This window comes from Danio rerio, chromosome 17, assembly GCF_049306965.1.
Source record: "Danio rerio strain Tuebingen ecotype United States chromosome 17, GRCz12tu, whole genome shotgun sequence".
NCBI classification, from domain to species: Eukaryota; Metazoa; Chordata; class Actinopteri; order Cypriniformes; family Danionidae; genus Danio; species Danio rerio.
The window spans coordinates 28543311-28558198 of record NC_133192.1 but is presented as its reverse complement, the minus strand read 5'-3'; the positions used below and the strand labels follow the sequence as shown (position 1 = coordinate 28558198).

The 14888-nt window shown below is 35.7% G+C and overlaps 1 protein-coding gene across 3 annotated transcripts in view; it reads right to left on the bottom strand.

The window, feature by feature from the left end:
* Positions 1–13048, bottom strand: part of rps6ka1 (ribosomal protein S6 kinase a, polypeptide 1) — a 105614-nt gene extending 92566 nt beyond the window's left edge. For 2 of the 3 annotated variants that reach the window (XM_068214459.2, XM_068214461.2), the window contains exon 1: positions 12494–13048. In XM_068214459.2, coding sequence (XP_068070560.2) covers positions 12494–12556 — 63 coding nt within the window. In that variant the 5' untranslated portion in view covers positions 12557–13048. 3 annotated transcript variants of the gene reach the window in all.
* Between the last annotated feature and the right edge of the window lie 1840 nt (positions 13049–14888).

Here is a 14888-nt window from a genome sequence, read left to right as displayed (position 1 = left end):
AGTAAAGTGCATAGCAGGAGGGAACAGAAACGGTAGCAAAAACTGCAGATTTCATTACACAGCAAAATAAAAAGGCTTCGAAACTTCTGAAAGAAAAGACTAAACAGCTTTTGTTGTTGAAGCCTAAAGCTTGGGTCCAACCAAACTCATAATATGTATGTGTACATTTACACAAAATATGATTTAAGGATGCTAATTCTTGTGGTAAGGGTTGAGTTTTGGTTGATATATCTCAAAAATATATCATTTACAAATAGTTTTTTTAATCTTAAATCAAAAGCGTTTGTGACAAACTGTCCATAATACATAAACAGAAGGTTACAGTCTCCCCATTATTGTGCTTACTAGGTTTGACCTGTCATGACAATGATTACAAGTCATCTATTTATCCTTAATTGTGCACACCGCGGTATTGTTTTAAATTAGACCATACTGCTGTCTTTTTTTCATAATTTTTATTTATTTATTTTATTTTCTCTTCTTTCTTTTTTCCCTTAAAATACTGTATACTGTTTATGTTTTAGTCATTACTGTGTATACAGTACAACTCATTTTGAAAAAAAAAATAAATAAAAAAAATCAATCAATCAAAAGTGAGTCTTTTTCACTTTCTTTTAAATTTAAACACACACTTAAAGGTGCAAAAGGTGATTGTCTTCAAAAATGTTTTTTGTTAAGCTGGTCCAAAAGTAATTATTAAACTTAATGATTTACGTGTATTTTTATATTCTGGATTAGGCATTAGACTAAAAATATGTTCATCCATTTAAAGTTTGTTGGGCCGACAATTCCCATTATTCTGATAAGTATAGCCCAAACTGTCAACAAATGTAGATTTGCACATCTGTGCAGCAGTTCAAGCAGATCTGCCGTTTGAGCGTGAACGAGTGCTGTTTTTACATGCACGAATGAGAGAGAACGGTAGAAGCAAATGCTGAATCAAAACTTTTTAAAATCCTGAATCAGTATTGGAGTTTGTGTTTTAAAACTGATTTAATCACTTAAAGCTGATGTAGATTTTGTTGTTACAAATGGGTTAGGTGCATGGAATTTGTTCAGTCACTGAAATCTTCTGGCGAAAGATTAATGTGACTATTTTCAATTTTATATGGGACCTTTTACAGCAGGGATGTCCAAACTCGGTCCTGGAGGGCCAGTGTCCTGCTGAGTTTTACTCCAACTTGCTTCAACACACCTACCAGAAAGTTTCTAGTATGTCTAGTAAGAGCTTGATTAGCTGCTTCAGGTGTGTTTGACTAAGGTATTAGCAAAACTTTCTAAGACATTGGCCGTACAGGACCGAGTTTGGACACCCCTGTTTTACAGCCTAGCCTGCTTTACTGAGGTGAAGTTGGTTTTATATTCACTTTGGTTCGTTTTTGAACAATGACAACCTGTGAAACGCTCCCTATAATGTTTACCACGCTACTTTGAATATTCTATCTGAAATAGCATGCAAGTACGGCTTAGTAATAAGTGTAATTCCTGCATGCTGCTGGCCAAACACAAAGCATACAGTAGTCACTTTAAGACAAAATGCATGAGAGAGTGAAACCAGTGATCCTTGCATGCATGAAATATTGCACAGTGAAAAGTTTTCCTTGTTACACAACTGAAAATGTGTTAGCTATAATATCGTTTTTCGTTCAGAATTGTAGTATTGCAAAGTACTGTCAAGTTTTCTAACTGGCGAATGACATGATCTAGTGGGTTGTCTACTGTCATCTTTAATGTGCATGTTTGGGATTTTAGAAGGCGTGGCTTTGGACGGCAGGGGAGGGAGATATGTTTCAAAGATATTATGCTAATGGATAGCATTTAGGCAACTCACCTACTGACCCTTTAAACAAAGTTTTTATAGCCCAAAACTAAAATTTACAGATTAATTGCTAAAGGAAGATAAATAAATAAACAAACAAACAAACAAATAAATAAATGAGTTGTACAAAGAATTAACATTTTTATTTAAAATTTATATATAAATGTTTTGTTTTTTTCTAAAAATTATTGATAATTTCACTGAATACTTTCATATTCATTAGAGAATTCATTACATTTATGTTATTACATGGAAGAAAAAGCCTGGGATGTGTCCTTAAAAACCTTAAAGGGATAGTTCACCCAAATATAAAGGGTTCCTCACTATTTACTTACACTCAAGTTTTACACAAACTGTTTTTTCTTCTTCTGTTTAACACAAAAGAAGATATTCTGAAGAACGTCAGGATTCTGAAGAACGTCAGCATTCTTCAAAATGTCTTTCAGGTTTAGAACAAATGGAGTAAATGGCAGAATATTAAAGTCTGGATTAATTATCCCTTTAATTTCTCTTTGCTGAATAAAGTCATACATTTTGAACGGCCTTGGGTAAGTAAATAATAAGAAAATTTTTTTTAGTGATGAACAATTCCCTTAGGTAAAACCTTCAGTACAGTGATTCACAGTCTACTAATGAAAGCCATTTTCCTCTCCAAGCTACAGAATATTAATAGCAGAACCATCAATATAAGAACAAAATTCTGTATTTGGACAAGAATGCTGGACTTTCCTATTTGGTGTAATATGTGTCCAGTCAAACATCACCTCTACAGCACCCTGACTGAAGGAAACTCATCTAGACTACACAAGGGGAATATTCTCATTTATTCAGGCCCTGAAGGAACTATTATCAACAGTCAGACCTGTCCATATATGTGTGACTCAATTCCATACAAATGTGACTGACAGGCAGATAAAGTGGATGTTGAAACTTTCAACATCCTTCTGAAGTCCCCGAGTAGGTCACACTGTTCCTCATAGCAGAGGGAATATGCAACTAGGCCATTATTTAATCTCACCTTTAACCTACAAATCAGGTGATGCTGATGACGTTTACATGTTTTTATTCCAGCCAAATAAAAAGAAATAAGGCTTTTTCTTAGGGATGTCCAGATCAGATCACGTGATCAGAAAGCAGGCCCGATCACACGGTTTCAGACTTGAATTAAAATCGGAATCATTTTTTAACAGATCTATAGTTATGCGGTGTCACAGAGTTAAACCTCTATCTTGACTTCACACAAAAACAGCAACGCGTGCAGCATGACATCACTTTGTTGCAGAGATGCTATTGGTTAAATGCCGGCAAAGTAAAATGTGAAAGCAGCTTGAAACAGAAAGCGCAAGTATGTCTGCAGTTTGGAGGTATTATAAAGTTGATGATGACAACACTGTCATAGCAAACTTTGAGATTTGTAAACTTGGGATTGCCTGCTGGGTGTTTTAACTTGAGGTGCTGTTTGTTTTTATATTATTTTTTTATACATTTACTGTTGCGCTAAAGTCCAAATGTGTACAATTGATGTTATTTATTACTCGATTGTTCAAGCTACCTCACAGAAGTGCTCTGTTTGTTAACAGAGTTGTTGAAAGTTAAAATAAGGTGAATTAAACAAAAAAAATAAGGAACATTCTGGATCTGTTTCTTCACTCTTCTTTATTCTTTTTTATGTATTATAGAAGTATCGGATCAGGTTTAAGTATCGGTAGATACTTAAAATCTAACGACTCGGACTAGGAGGCAAAAAAAAAAACCTGACGGGACATCCCTACTTTTTCCTCCAGATTAAATATATAATCAGAAATGCTGTGTACGAATGTTCTTGCTCTGTTAAACATCAATTGTGAAATATTTGAAAAAGATTATATTTAAAGACTGTTTTAGTGAAGGTTTAATTTCTGCATTATACAAGATGCTGGTGTCAGGATCAAAGGAATCTTCTAATTGTAAATTAGAAGTATAGAGATTGAATCTTAAGAAGGATAAATCTATAGAAGACTGGGTCAAGACATGTGAGGAAACTCAATCACTAAAAATGAACACTTGTTTGAAACTGTTACAATATAAGTGGTTGATGAGGATTTACATAACTCCAGTTTTATTGCATAAATATAATGAAAATATTGCAGATTACTTGCTTGAGATGCAGGGACCTTTAGTCCCTGTAGATTAGTAAAAGAGGTGATATTGTAATCTGATTTAAAATACAGAGGAGCCTTTTGTTTTGTTTGTTCATTTGTTTGCTTGTTGGTTTATGTTATATCTGGTACATGAAACTGTGTATGTACATGAAAAAATATAATAAAAAGGAATTGAATTTTTTTTTATTTTACAGAATATTTAATAGTTTTAGTCTTCAGCTATCTATCTATGGATGGATGTATGTATGGACAAAAGAAAGCATTAAAATACTAAATAAAATATCTAAAAATGTCTACAATGATTAATGCATTTAATATTTACAAAAATAATTAGAAAAATATATAACAAAAAATCTATATATTTATTTATTTATTAATAATAATAATAATAATAAAACATATAAATAGGAAAATTAAACAATATGAGTCAGAACTGTCAACTTTGCTGATGATTCAGACATTTGACATACAAAACATTTGTGCCTGTTTCAATGTCAAACCTGACAAGCATGTGAGACTGCATGGTAAGCAGTTATACAAGACTGAACAACAATGAATGTGACGCATCAAAGATGAAGGTCTGACAGAATATCTGTGTGCCCTGGTTAAAAGAAAAGCAGAAAGTGATGAGGAAGAAGGCAATGTAGAAAGAGACATAAAGAGAAAAGGAGGACAAAGATGAAAACAAAAATCACTGATGAACTGAATTATGGATGAAACTACAGATTAATCATTTAAACACTCATCAAATGTTCATTTTGATTTGTACTAGCATTCAAAGGTGACAGGATTGAAAAGTAAATGACAAGTGGATATTCTGTCTTTATTTGTGAGTTCCGGATCAAATCATCATCTCTATATTCGTGGCCATCTCTATATTCGTGCTCTGCTACGGCGTATCACGTTTCAAAGTAACCACTGCGTACAACGACAGCCGAGACACAGAATCTTTACATCTCATATTCCCAAGGAACATATGCTGGAAACATGTGCCGTTTTGTATGAGAGTACGAGATATTTACGCAAAAGAAGCAAGAGCAAGCTGACAGAATATAGCTGTAACATTCTACTAGAATATTCTTTGGAAAATCACAAAGGAAACCAAAAGGAACTACTGATGTTGACGATATCTAATCAACGCAAGTGAAACCAACATAGAGATGTTTAATATGGACTTGAAACCAGCCTATAATCATGATATTTTCTAGCATTTATTGTGATCACAAAATCAAAGATGATAAATTATAGTCATTTAATCAGCATTTATATGTATACCAGAAAATATTACTTATCTTTGCAGAGAATAATTGCTATCTTTTTTACCAAACATTGGGTGTGAGAAGGCATGAAATGAAAAGGTTTCAATCACACTGGACACTAGAGGGCAGCATGTGCTTAAATTCAAAAAACACGTAAAGCAAATGCATCACAGAAGGAAAAAAAAATGAACTTAGCACTGTGGCTGCGTCCGAAATCACCTACTTCTCAGTAGTTACTGGATTTGTATTTAAACGTACAACTCGACCATTAGAAAAGTACATTCTGTACATTATGAATGGAACACAGATTTACTAACCACTATTTTGTCATGATCACGTGACCTACCCGCATCAGTTGCGTCACTTCATTCCCTTTCATAAATTCTCTCACAGGGCATCATGGGATAGCATAGCATGCACTGGATGTGCATTTCAAAATCTTGCCAGAAGTAGTAGGTCATCCGGGTACTTCTCGCATACTGTTTTTTAAATTCTATGTGTTCGGACATGCTACTTAGCGCGCATACTGTTTTTAGCATACTATATAGTATGGAAGTCTGTGATTTTTAGAAGCTGCCTGTAATGGAGTAAAAACAAGATAGAAATGCCTATCCTGATCAAACATGATGACAATAAGCATACAGTTGTGTTAATACATGGTTTTTCGGTGTTCCTTAAGCCTTACTGGGTATTTTAAAAGAATAACGTGAATTTGTAATGCGATGCTGAACGTCATAGTTCTTCTAACTGTATAGAATAATATAAAATAGTAGAGCTGTGGCGAAAAATTGTTTGAGAAATCGAATCTTACATTTTTAAAATGCATCGCTATTCTCTCTTGTATCAATTTTGAGCTTTGCTTTTAACAGCAGATGGCGCTCTATAGTTGTATATGGCTATGATCTATGAAATAGTATCCTTTCTTCCTTATTCCATTATGTGAAATCATGTCTGGTCACAAAAATAATTCATTTAAACACTCGACTGGTGTAAAAAAGTGAAATCAGAGTAAGACGATTTCAGTAAATCTCCGAAAAAAGACTCGTATTAAACTCTGTATTGCACACATGGTTCTGTAGCACATTTATTCATTGCACATACGATATTTGTCTCACTGTGAAGCCCTGACCAAACCCTTTTCCAGATTGTTGGTTTTATCCTTGTTATCTTAGGAAAGAATTGTGTTATTAGAAACAATAAGCTATCGCTTATTCCCAACCCAACAACACTCATGTTTGAATTCTCCTTCATTCTGAATTCAAACCTCACATTTTGGCTAGTAGGACACACTCATATTGGCTCTTCCGAGTGAAATATCATCCTCCCTGTGGGGACAGACTGGGCCTCATACACTATGAAATACCGTCAACTCGCTTCAAGCGCATCTGGGAGACTCCCAGGTTCATGAATTACCGGTGACGGAGTGAGAACGCAACCAGTGACTCCTGGAGCTCACAGAATGCATGTCCTTTAATGGAAGTGTACTGCCTCAAATGTTTTCCTTTGTTCTTTACATTTAACCTCCAAAGGGATGGAAGTTCTTGTTGAACAGACTGCATGTTCCAAAGAGCTGCAGGGTTTTCAAATAATGACGCCAATCTTCCTTGTGTAATATGTATGATTACAAACACATTTCACTGTCGAACCCCTGGGCACAAAAGCCATCAAATAGATGAACAGCAGGTGTTCGGAGCTAAACCTTTACAAAATATTAACTAAAACCTTTGCAGTTAAAAGCATGGATAGATTTCATCAGGCAATGATAGTTCTACACACAGATTAAAAAAGAAGGAAATAAGACTTTGTCAAATAATTAAAGCAGTTGCCTACCAGTTTCTAAAGTACTTTTCAAAACATTTTTAAGCGTATGTTAGCTAAGGATGCAACGATTAACCAGTTTCACTACTAACTGCACTTTAATTAGTCACAGTTAATTAATCATAAACACTTATCAACACTGCATTTCTGCATGAAACAAAACTGCTGCAACTTAAAGTTATGCCAAATGTGTGTTAGTTTAAAGTTCCAAGCTTATATACCAAGGTGAATACACACTGGATAAACTGCTGAATTTAACAATGGCTGAGGTTATTACTATTACTATTATAATTAAGGTTTTCACATATCCCATATTTTGCATGCGCAAGTTTGCTTTTTCCAATGAAGATGTGTAAAATTATTACACAGCAAAATCCTTTGAATAAAATTGACTCAGTTCAGAGAGTAATTGGTCCCTCTTTAAATAAGAACAAACAGGTTGGTAAAAAGTAAAGCTGCTGTTTGTGGAGTTGCTTAATGATCCTCTGCTGAGATTTTGAGAGATTTAATGTATTATATTTTCACTGACTTAATTTAGGCTGTGACTGAATTCAGATGTAGTTTTGTGTTTCTCTTCTGTGTTTCTGCTTATTAACATCAGGTTTCATCATCAGTGCTCAATCATCTTTTAATTAATCCTTTCATTGTCTCAATGACTTGAGTAACTTTTGATTCAATTTTAAGAGGGACAGAATACTGAGTAAATTTTAGTCAGAGGATTTTGCTGTGTACCTATGTTTAAATGCCAAAAACATTTTTCACTTATTTTTAAGTCTAAAGAAAAATGAACTATTGTTTGTTTTTTATTATTATTTTGTGCTGTATTACTTAGTGACTGAGCAGCAATAAATAACACTTTTAAGGTGTTTTCGTGTTTTTATCTAAACTAGAAGTGTTTTGAAATTAATGAATACATATTAATCATGGTGACGCGGTGGCAGAGCGAGTAGCACGTTCACCTCACAGCAAGAAGGTCGCTGGTTCGAGGCTCGGCTGGGTCAGTTGGCATTTCTGTGTGAAGTGCATGTTCTTCCTGTTTTCGCGTGGGTTTCCTCCAGGTGCTCCGGTTTCCCCCACAGTCCAAAGACAAGCGGTACAGGTGAATTGGATATGCTAAAACTGCCCATAGTGTTTGAGTGTTTGTGAATGTGTGTATGGATGTTTCCTAGCGATGAGTTGCGGCTGGAAGGGCATCTGCTGCGTAAAAAAATGCTGGATAAGTTGGCAGTTCATTCTGCTGTGGAGATCCCTGATTAATAAAGGGACTAAGCCGAAAAGAAAATGAATGAATGAATGAATGAATGAATGAATGAATGAATGAATGAATGAATAATAATCGCGATAACCGTGAAACTTTGATTATTCCTCAGACTTTAATTGTACAACCAAAATTTATAATCATTGCATTCCTAATGTTAGCCTACAAGCACTGTTGAGAATACATTGTCTTTCAAAGAATACTTCATTTGATAGAAACTTGAAACAATTACACCAGAAAGATGTGTCTGTGCTTCACTCCAAAAAGTTATCAGGATGTGAAATATGGTGTTTCTTTTTACCTACAGCAGAACCTTTTAACCTAGACTTATGCGCTGGTAAACAGGGAAATGCAATTGTTCAACATACCACCCTGCATAGATTACATAAGAAATTAACACAAAAATATGTTTATCATATTTTTAAAAATGGTGATGTTAAAATTATAAGTATTAATATATATTCAAACAATAACAAGTAACAAGAAACGGATCTGCAGCATTTATGAGTCCATGTTAATATAAGTTATTAGAACAGTTCTATTGTTCATGTTAGCAATTCCAGTAAACTGACATCACTAGTCAACATACAGCATGCAAATACAATAGTGAACGATAAATTTAACATCAAGTGCACTGCGCACGTATGAATTAGAAGTATTGTTTCTCTTTTAATGCATTAGGAACTGCAATAGAGCTAGTACATGTTTTAAAGCTGTAAAGTCAAAAAGTCCAAAGTGAAGAATTGATGTTATTTATCATATGATTGTTTAAGTTACTTCACAAAAGTGATGTTTTTTTAACAGAGTTGTTAAACGTTTAAATAAGATGAATTAAATAAAAAATAAGGAACATCCTGGATCTGTCTTTGCTCTTCTTCAATCTTTTTTTAGGCCTTTTAGAAGTATCGGAATCGGACCAGGTTTCGGTATCGGCAAATACCCAAAATCAAATCACTCAGAGGCAAAAAAAAAAAAAAAAAAACCTGATTGGGACATATACTTAAAAGTATATAGGTGAATTGGGTAAATTGTACGTAGTGTATGTGAGTGAATGAGTGTGTATGGATGTTTTCCAGTGATGGGTTGCAGCCAGAAGGGCATTCGCTGCGTAAAACATATGCTGGATAAGTTGGTGGTTCAATCCACTGTGGCGACCCCTGATGAATAAAGGGACTAAGCCGAAAAGAAAAATGAATGAAGATATAAACCACCAAAGCTTGTCACTTCTGTCTAAATGAAATGTCAACATTGAGATGTGAAAATAAGGGATATGTTTTGATATTAATATTCTGTGTATTTGTCTCAAACGCAGCCAAAACAGAGTGTCCACTTTTGCTCCACTTCAAATCACGTGTACAGAATCCATTGGGGAAACAGTGTCTATTTATCAGTATGTAGCATGTCTGACAGTCACGCACAGCTAAATGAACTGACTGTATTAGTGAATAGTAAGAGCAACGACATCTGTAATGGAAAGGAAGGGAATCCCACCGTTTTAATATTTATTTCAAAATGTTTTCCTGCCTAAATAAAATGAAGGCACAGAACAGATTTACATTACAGAGCAAGGGGCATCCCCTGGTGGTTCGGATGTATGGGTTGAGTATAGAGAGGATCGGCTCTTTAATGTTTATTGCCACCCTTTATAGACAGATAAAAAATATGGGAGAAATAGAAAAATACCTTTATGAGATGATAGCGGAATAGAATTGTAAAATACAGGAGCATACCGGGGAAAAAAGGAAAAAGATATGATCTAAATGGATTAGCTATTTTTTTGATGGCACTTCATTTTTCAGTTTCACATTAAATCTTCTGACCAAGCAAATGCTCTGTAGTTTCTTACATGTTTCCCCCTTCAAGACGCTTCAGATTTGCGTTAAATTTGATGCACTTGAGCTCACACAATCACACTGGCAGAGTATTAATAAAAATAAAAAGCTATTGGCTGCTTTTTAAAAGGGGAGGAGCTTTCCTGCCCTGTTTTCAAGTTTCATTTGAAATTGTCACACACCAAAAATGCACATTTCAAAGCACTTCACAGGACCTTTAAACCAAGCTAACTTAATGTGTACTGATACTTCATGATTCTGTAAGCATGAAAATATATACACCAAAATGCTGCAAGTAATGTCAGATTATCAAAACAAACATATCAAAACTAGCAATAGATCTATTTATTTGTAAAGAGTCATGTTTTGACTGCAAAATTGCACTTATGTTGAATATAATTTGATGCAAATGGCAAAATGCCCTTTTTAAAATAATATCAGACAGAATAGGCAGGTGTGCATTTTACATACATTTACATTTTGACGACACATTTTTTCTTCAATCTAGTAACTACACACTTTGTGTGTCTGGGGTCCTTTGAGCACTAGCAGCATGTGAAAAAACTAAAACCTGTCTTTTTCAGACAAATTAAGTGGTGTGACTTCCTGTGCTTAGTCCTTTGTTCAGCGAGTCTATATCAGGAAGAAGCACTTTAAGATCTTGTGGTAGGCTACTTGCAGAAATGCTGTAGCAAGATTCTAATCAGTAGAGCTTTCCTGCTAAACTTATATTAGATTTTTTTCTGATCAGTTCTGCCTCTCGTTTTCATCTGCAGAAGTAATTTCGTTCAAATGACTGAGAAAACTGAGAATGTTTCTGCAGCAAACCTGCTGCCAGTTGATTGGTGGTGAACTCATTGCGCAGGTGAGAGAGCAGAAGGCAAGGGAAAATTAAAGTTAATTTAATCTCAAAATTGCACAGATTACACGAACAGGAACAAAAGAGTAAAATACGCCTCTTATTGTGATTCTCAAATGAGATCAACATTAGTCTGAGAGCAAGATAAGAAATTAAATCTTCTTCCTTCCATTCTCATTAATCACTCACAGAACATATTGTCTCTGCTTGCCTTGTAGTTGCAAACTTGGCCTGCAGCTGAATTGGAAGAGGAAATTCCAGAGCTGTACAATGCAAACGTCTTGACAGTATTCTGTGATACAAAACTCGAACTGACTAGGAGTTTAGCTCTCAGAGATGTCAGCACTGTGGTCTGTCACCAAAAGATACAAATCATCAAACTAGCATATTTGAACACATATCGCAATTTAAATCTTTTAAAGGAAAAAACACCTAATTTTTTTATAACCAAGCATGACAATTTATACTGCAGATACGAGTGGATGCTATTTGATTTTGACAATGTAAATATTAAGTATTTATATGCCAATAATTTTATAACATGTTTAACATAAAAAAACACTAAAAATTGTGTTTTTCTTATGCACCACAACTAAAGTTCAGAAATACAAAAGAGCTCGATAACTCGAGTGTTGTTTCCCAATGCTTCTTCTGACCTTAAACTGCTGTATTATTTATTTGATTTTATGACATTTGACATGTACCCCAGAGAAGAGAACTGCACAGTGAAAAACTGGAAAACAGCTGCTTCACTGAGCACAACAAGAAAACAATATTCTTCCGCTGGAGTTTAAAGATGACACAACTGCAGAGTCATTCCCTAAAATTGGTTCATTTTTCCACGCTGAAAATGTGATTTTATGTGATTTTCTGATTTAGAAAAAAGGTTATGAATCACTGAAGTGGTGGCATGTTTTTGGATTATACTTTCATGCCACATTATTTAAAATCTAGATATAATTGACTTTTTTCCAAAGCAGCTGTGAAATAGCATGAACATGATTCTTAAAAAAAATTATGGTTTTCATCAAAAAAGAAACTTGAAAACATGGTTGATATTCACACTGCTATCATTACAAGGCTACGACTGACATCCAAATGAAGAAGGTTTATGGGTCTGGTGTGTGTGTGTGTGTGTGTGTGTGTGTGAGTGTGAGTGTGAGTGTGTTTAAGTTAGAAAAAGATTATTTGGTTAAAGTCATCGATTATGAAGGTCACCTAGGCACTTTTTTATGAAACGACCCTCCAGTATTAGGAAACATCTGACCTGCACTACTTGAGCGCTGCGCGTCCTGCTGGCGCTCCAAAAGAACAGAATAAAGACCCTGACCATCACACCTGCACAACTCTTTAGTTATTTTGCACAAAGTATCACATTTCTAGACGACTGCTGTATTTCTCATGAACTCCTAAAGTCAAACACGTGGACCTCTGGCACGGATAGAGCAACCTAAAGGGCGCACATTAAATCAGTTAATTTTAGTGCTGTGATTTCACCACCTCTCACCTCCGTCTCCAACTGCACCAGCTCCATTTTGGGCCATGGCTCTGCCAGTTGAGCAAGAGGCATTGTGCACGCTCCTTCTGTTTGTCTCAAGTCCTCAAATTTGAATGGGAATTTCTTCCGAACCCGTGTATTTCCTGCTGGCACGACCTGATATGTCCCTTTGGGTCAGGAGCAAACGGGCGACTTTCCTTGCTTACAATCCGCGCAGGACGCGCATAATCACTTCGTAGAAAAAGAAAGATCAAAGCTGTTATTCCCGTTTAAATGACGTTGACGGATTCTCCTCTCAGTCCGGCTAGGAAGAGGAGTTGCACAGCCCCGTTCCTGGAAATGAACAAATCTCTCAGACACGCGCAGGTGGACTCGGCTTTCAGAAGAACATGCACTGCGCGTCTGCGCCGATCAATCGCGTCTCCTCCGAGGAAATCCAATAAGATGTGTTAATGCAATACGGTGGAAAGTGTCTTCTGACACTGACTGTCGGTGTGCACACAGACGCTGCAAAGAGGAGCCGATGCTGTCAGTGTGTTCTCCTCTGAACCGAATCCACAGTGTAAAAGCTTCAGCCGATCATTGGTTTGAAGACAGTTCTCGGCCAGCCCCTTTTCCAAACACTCTGCTTACGCCCCTCTCTGGACCTGTGCTGTTACTGCAAGGCAAACTCTAAAGCTGCACTGACAAGGGCTGAAACTTCTAGCTCAAATTTACAGGTTGTTATATTCAAACAAACTCTCATGTAACTAATAAAAAATCCTCTTCCAAACATACAGTAGTTTAATTATTTTGCGGTCTCGGCGTGGATTTATCGGGAAATTGCGTTCAAACCTCATACACACGTGCGTGTCACGTCACCTCACACAAATAAAAGTATGTCCTGCTGTCCATAGCTTAAAATTTAAATATATTTGTGTCAAAGTTAAAGAGGCCAGATGAAAACACTTCTTAAACTCCTGGAGATCAATACTTTTTGTTTTTAAAAATTCCATTTGTGTCTGAAAGTACATTTCACAGAGAAGACTCACAACAAAAACAATTATCTTCCTCAAAACTCATACAATTTTGTTTTGTTTTTTAAAGTTAGAAGGACAAAAGTAACAGAAAAAGATACATTTAGATGGAATTTTGGGGGTTTCAGCAAGAACTGATAAATCAATCATGTTCACATGACATTAATTCGTCAGAATTATGTGCGAATTTAAAGTATTGGCTATGTCACAAAAATTCAGATTGAATTACAGACTTTGTGTTTTGTGTTTCAGTCCACACTCTCATAAATTTGTCAACCAACTTAATCAATTTGTTAAAGTCTAATCAAAAAAGTCATCAATTCATAAACTGGGTTCTGAAATAAAAAAATCTAGCAGTTTGATTATTACACGTTTTTCAGGTGTAAGATAACATTTGGATGTTTTTTATCACTTAAACAACAACACCACCACCAATTTCCTATAAAATATCTTTTTAACTGCATTTGACTGATATGAAAGCATATCATCCCAGGGCATTTCTCAGAAAAAAAAAAAAACTTCTCAACAAAAGAGAGATTGATGTAACAAAGTATTCCCCATTACTGGCACAAGTAGCCTATCTCCTTTTCCATCATGCTAGGAATGCTGTTCGATGTTCTCAATTGTAATTGTCTTGTAGGCTTGCCCATTTTGTGGCGAGGCAGTGATATGCCAATACCTCTTGACTTTTTATTCTCTCAAAGGGAGCAGAGAAGAGCAACTGTTGCTTCTCGCTGAGAGTGGTTACCACTGGCAACCACAGACCATCTGCCAGCGTGCCGGTGAATCTGTTGCCAGAGTAAAACAGAGTATGAATGGCCGCCTTTATGAGATGGTAGTGGGAGGATATGGAGTGTGCATTGGTAGAGGACCATGTTTCATTGAGTCAAATGATGGGACAAAGTACAAACTGATTTTAATGGCACTCAAATACACTAATGATAATGTAGGGCTTTGTCAGGCTAAACTGTGACATTTAAAAAAAGGCATCAAGACTAAGACCTGCAAGTGTGGATATAAAGACAATTATAAATCCTTCTCACAAAAACAAATCAAGCATTGCAAACACACTTGATGTGTTTGTGTGTGTGTGTGTGTGTGTGTGTGTGTGTGTGTGTGTGTGTGTGTGTGTGTGTGTGTGTGTGTGTGTGTGTGTGTGTGTGTGTGTGTGTGTTTGTGCAGTAGGATGTGGAAACTGCTATTCTCTGCACTAATGCTCCACTGCCAGAAATGAAATATGTTTGTACTGTAACTGTCCACATTTACACATTAAAGGTACATAATACCTAAAAAGTGTAGTACTTTACAGGTACCAAAATGTAAAAAAAAATATATGATCAATTAGTCCTGATGTAACAGAGGCCAGCAAGTGAAGTGCTGTGCAGATA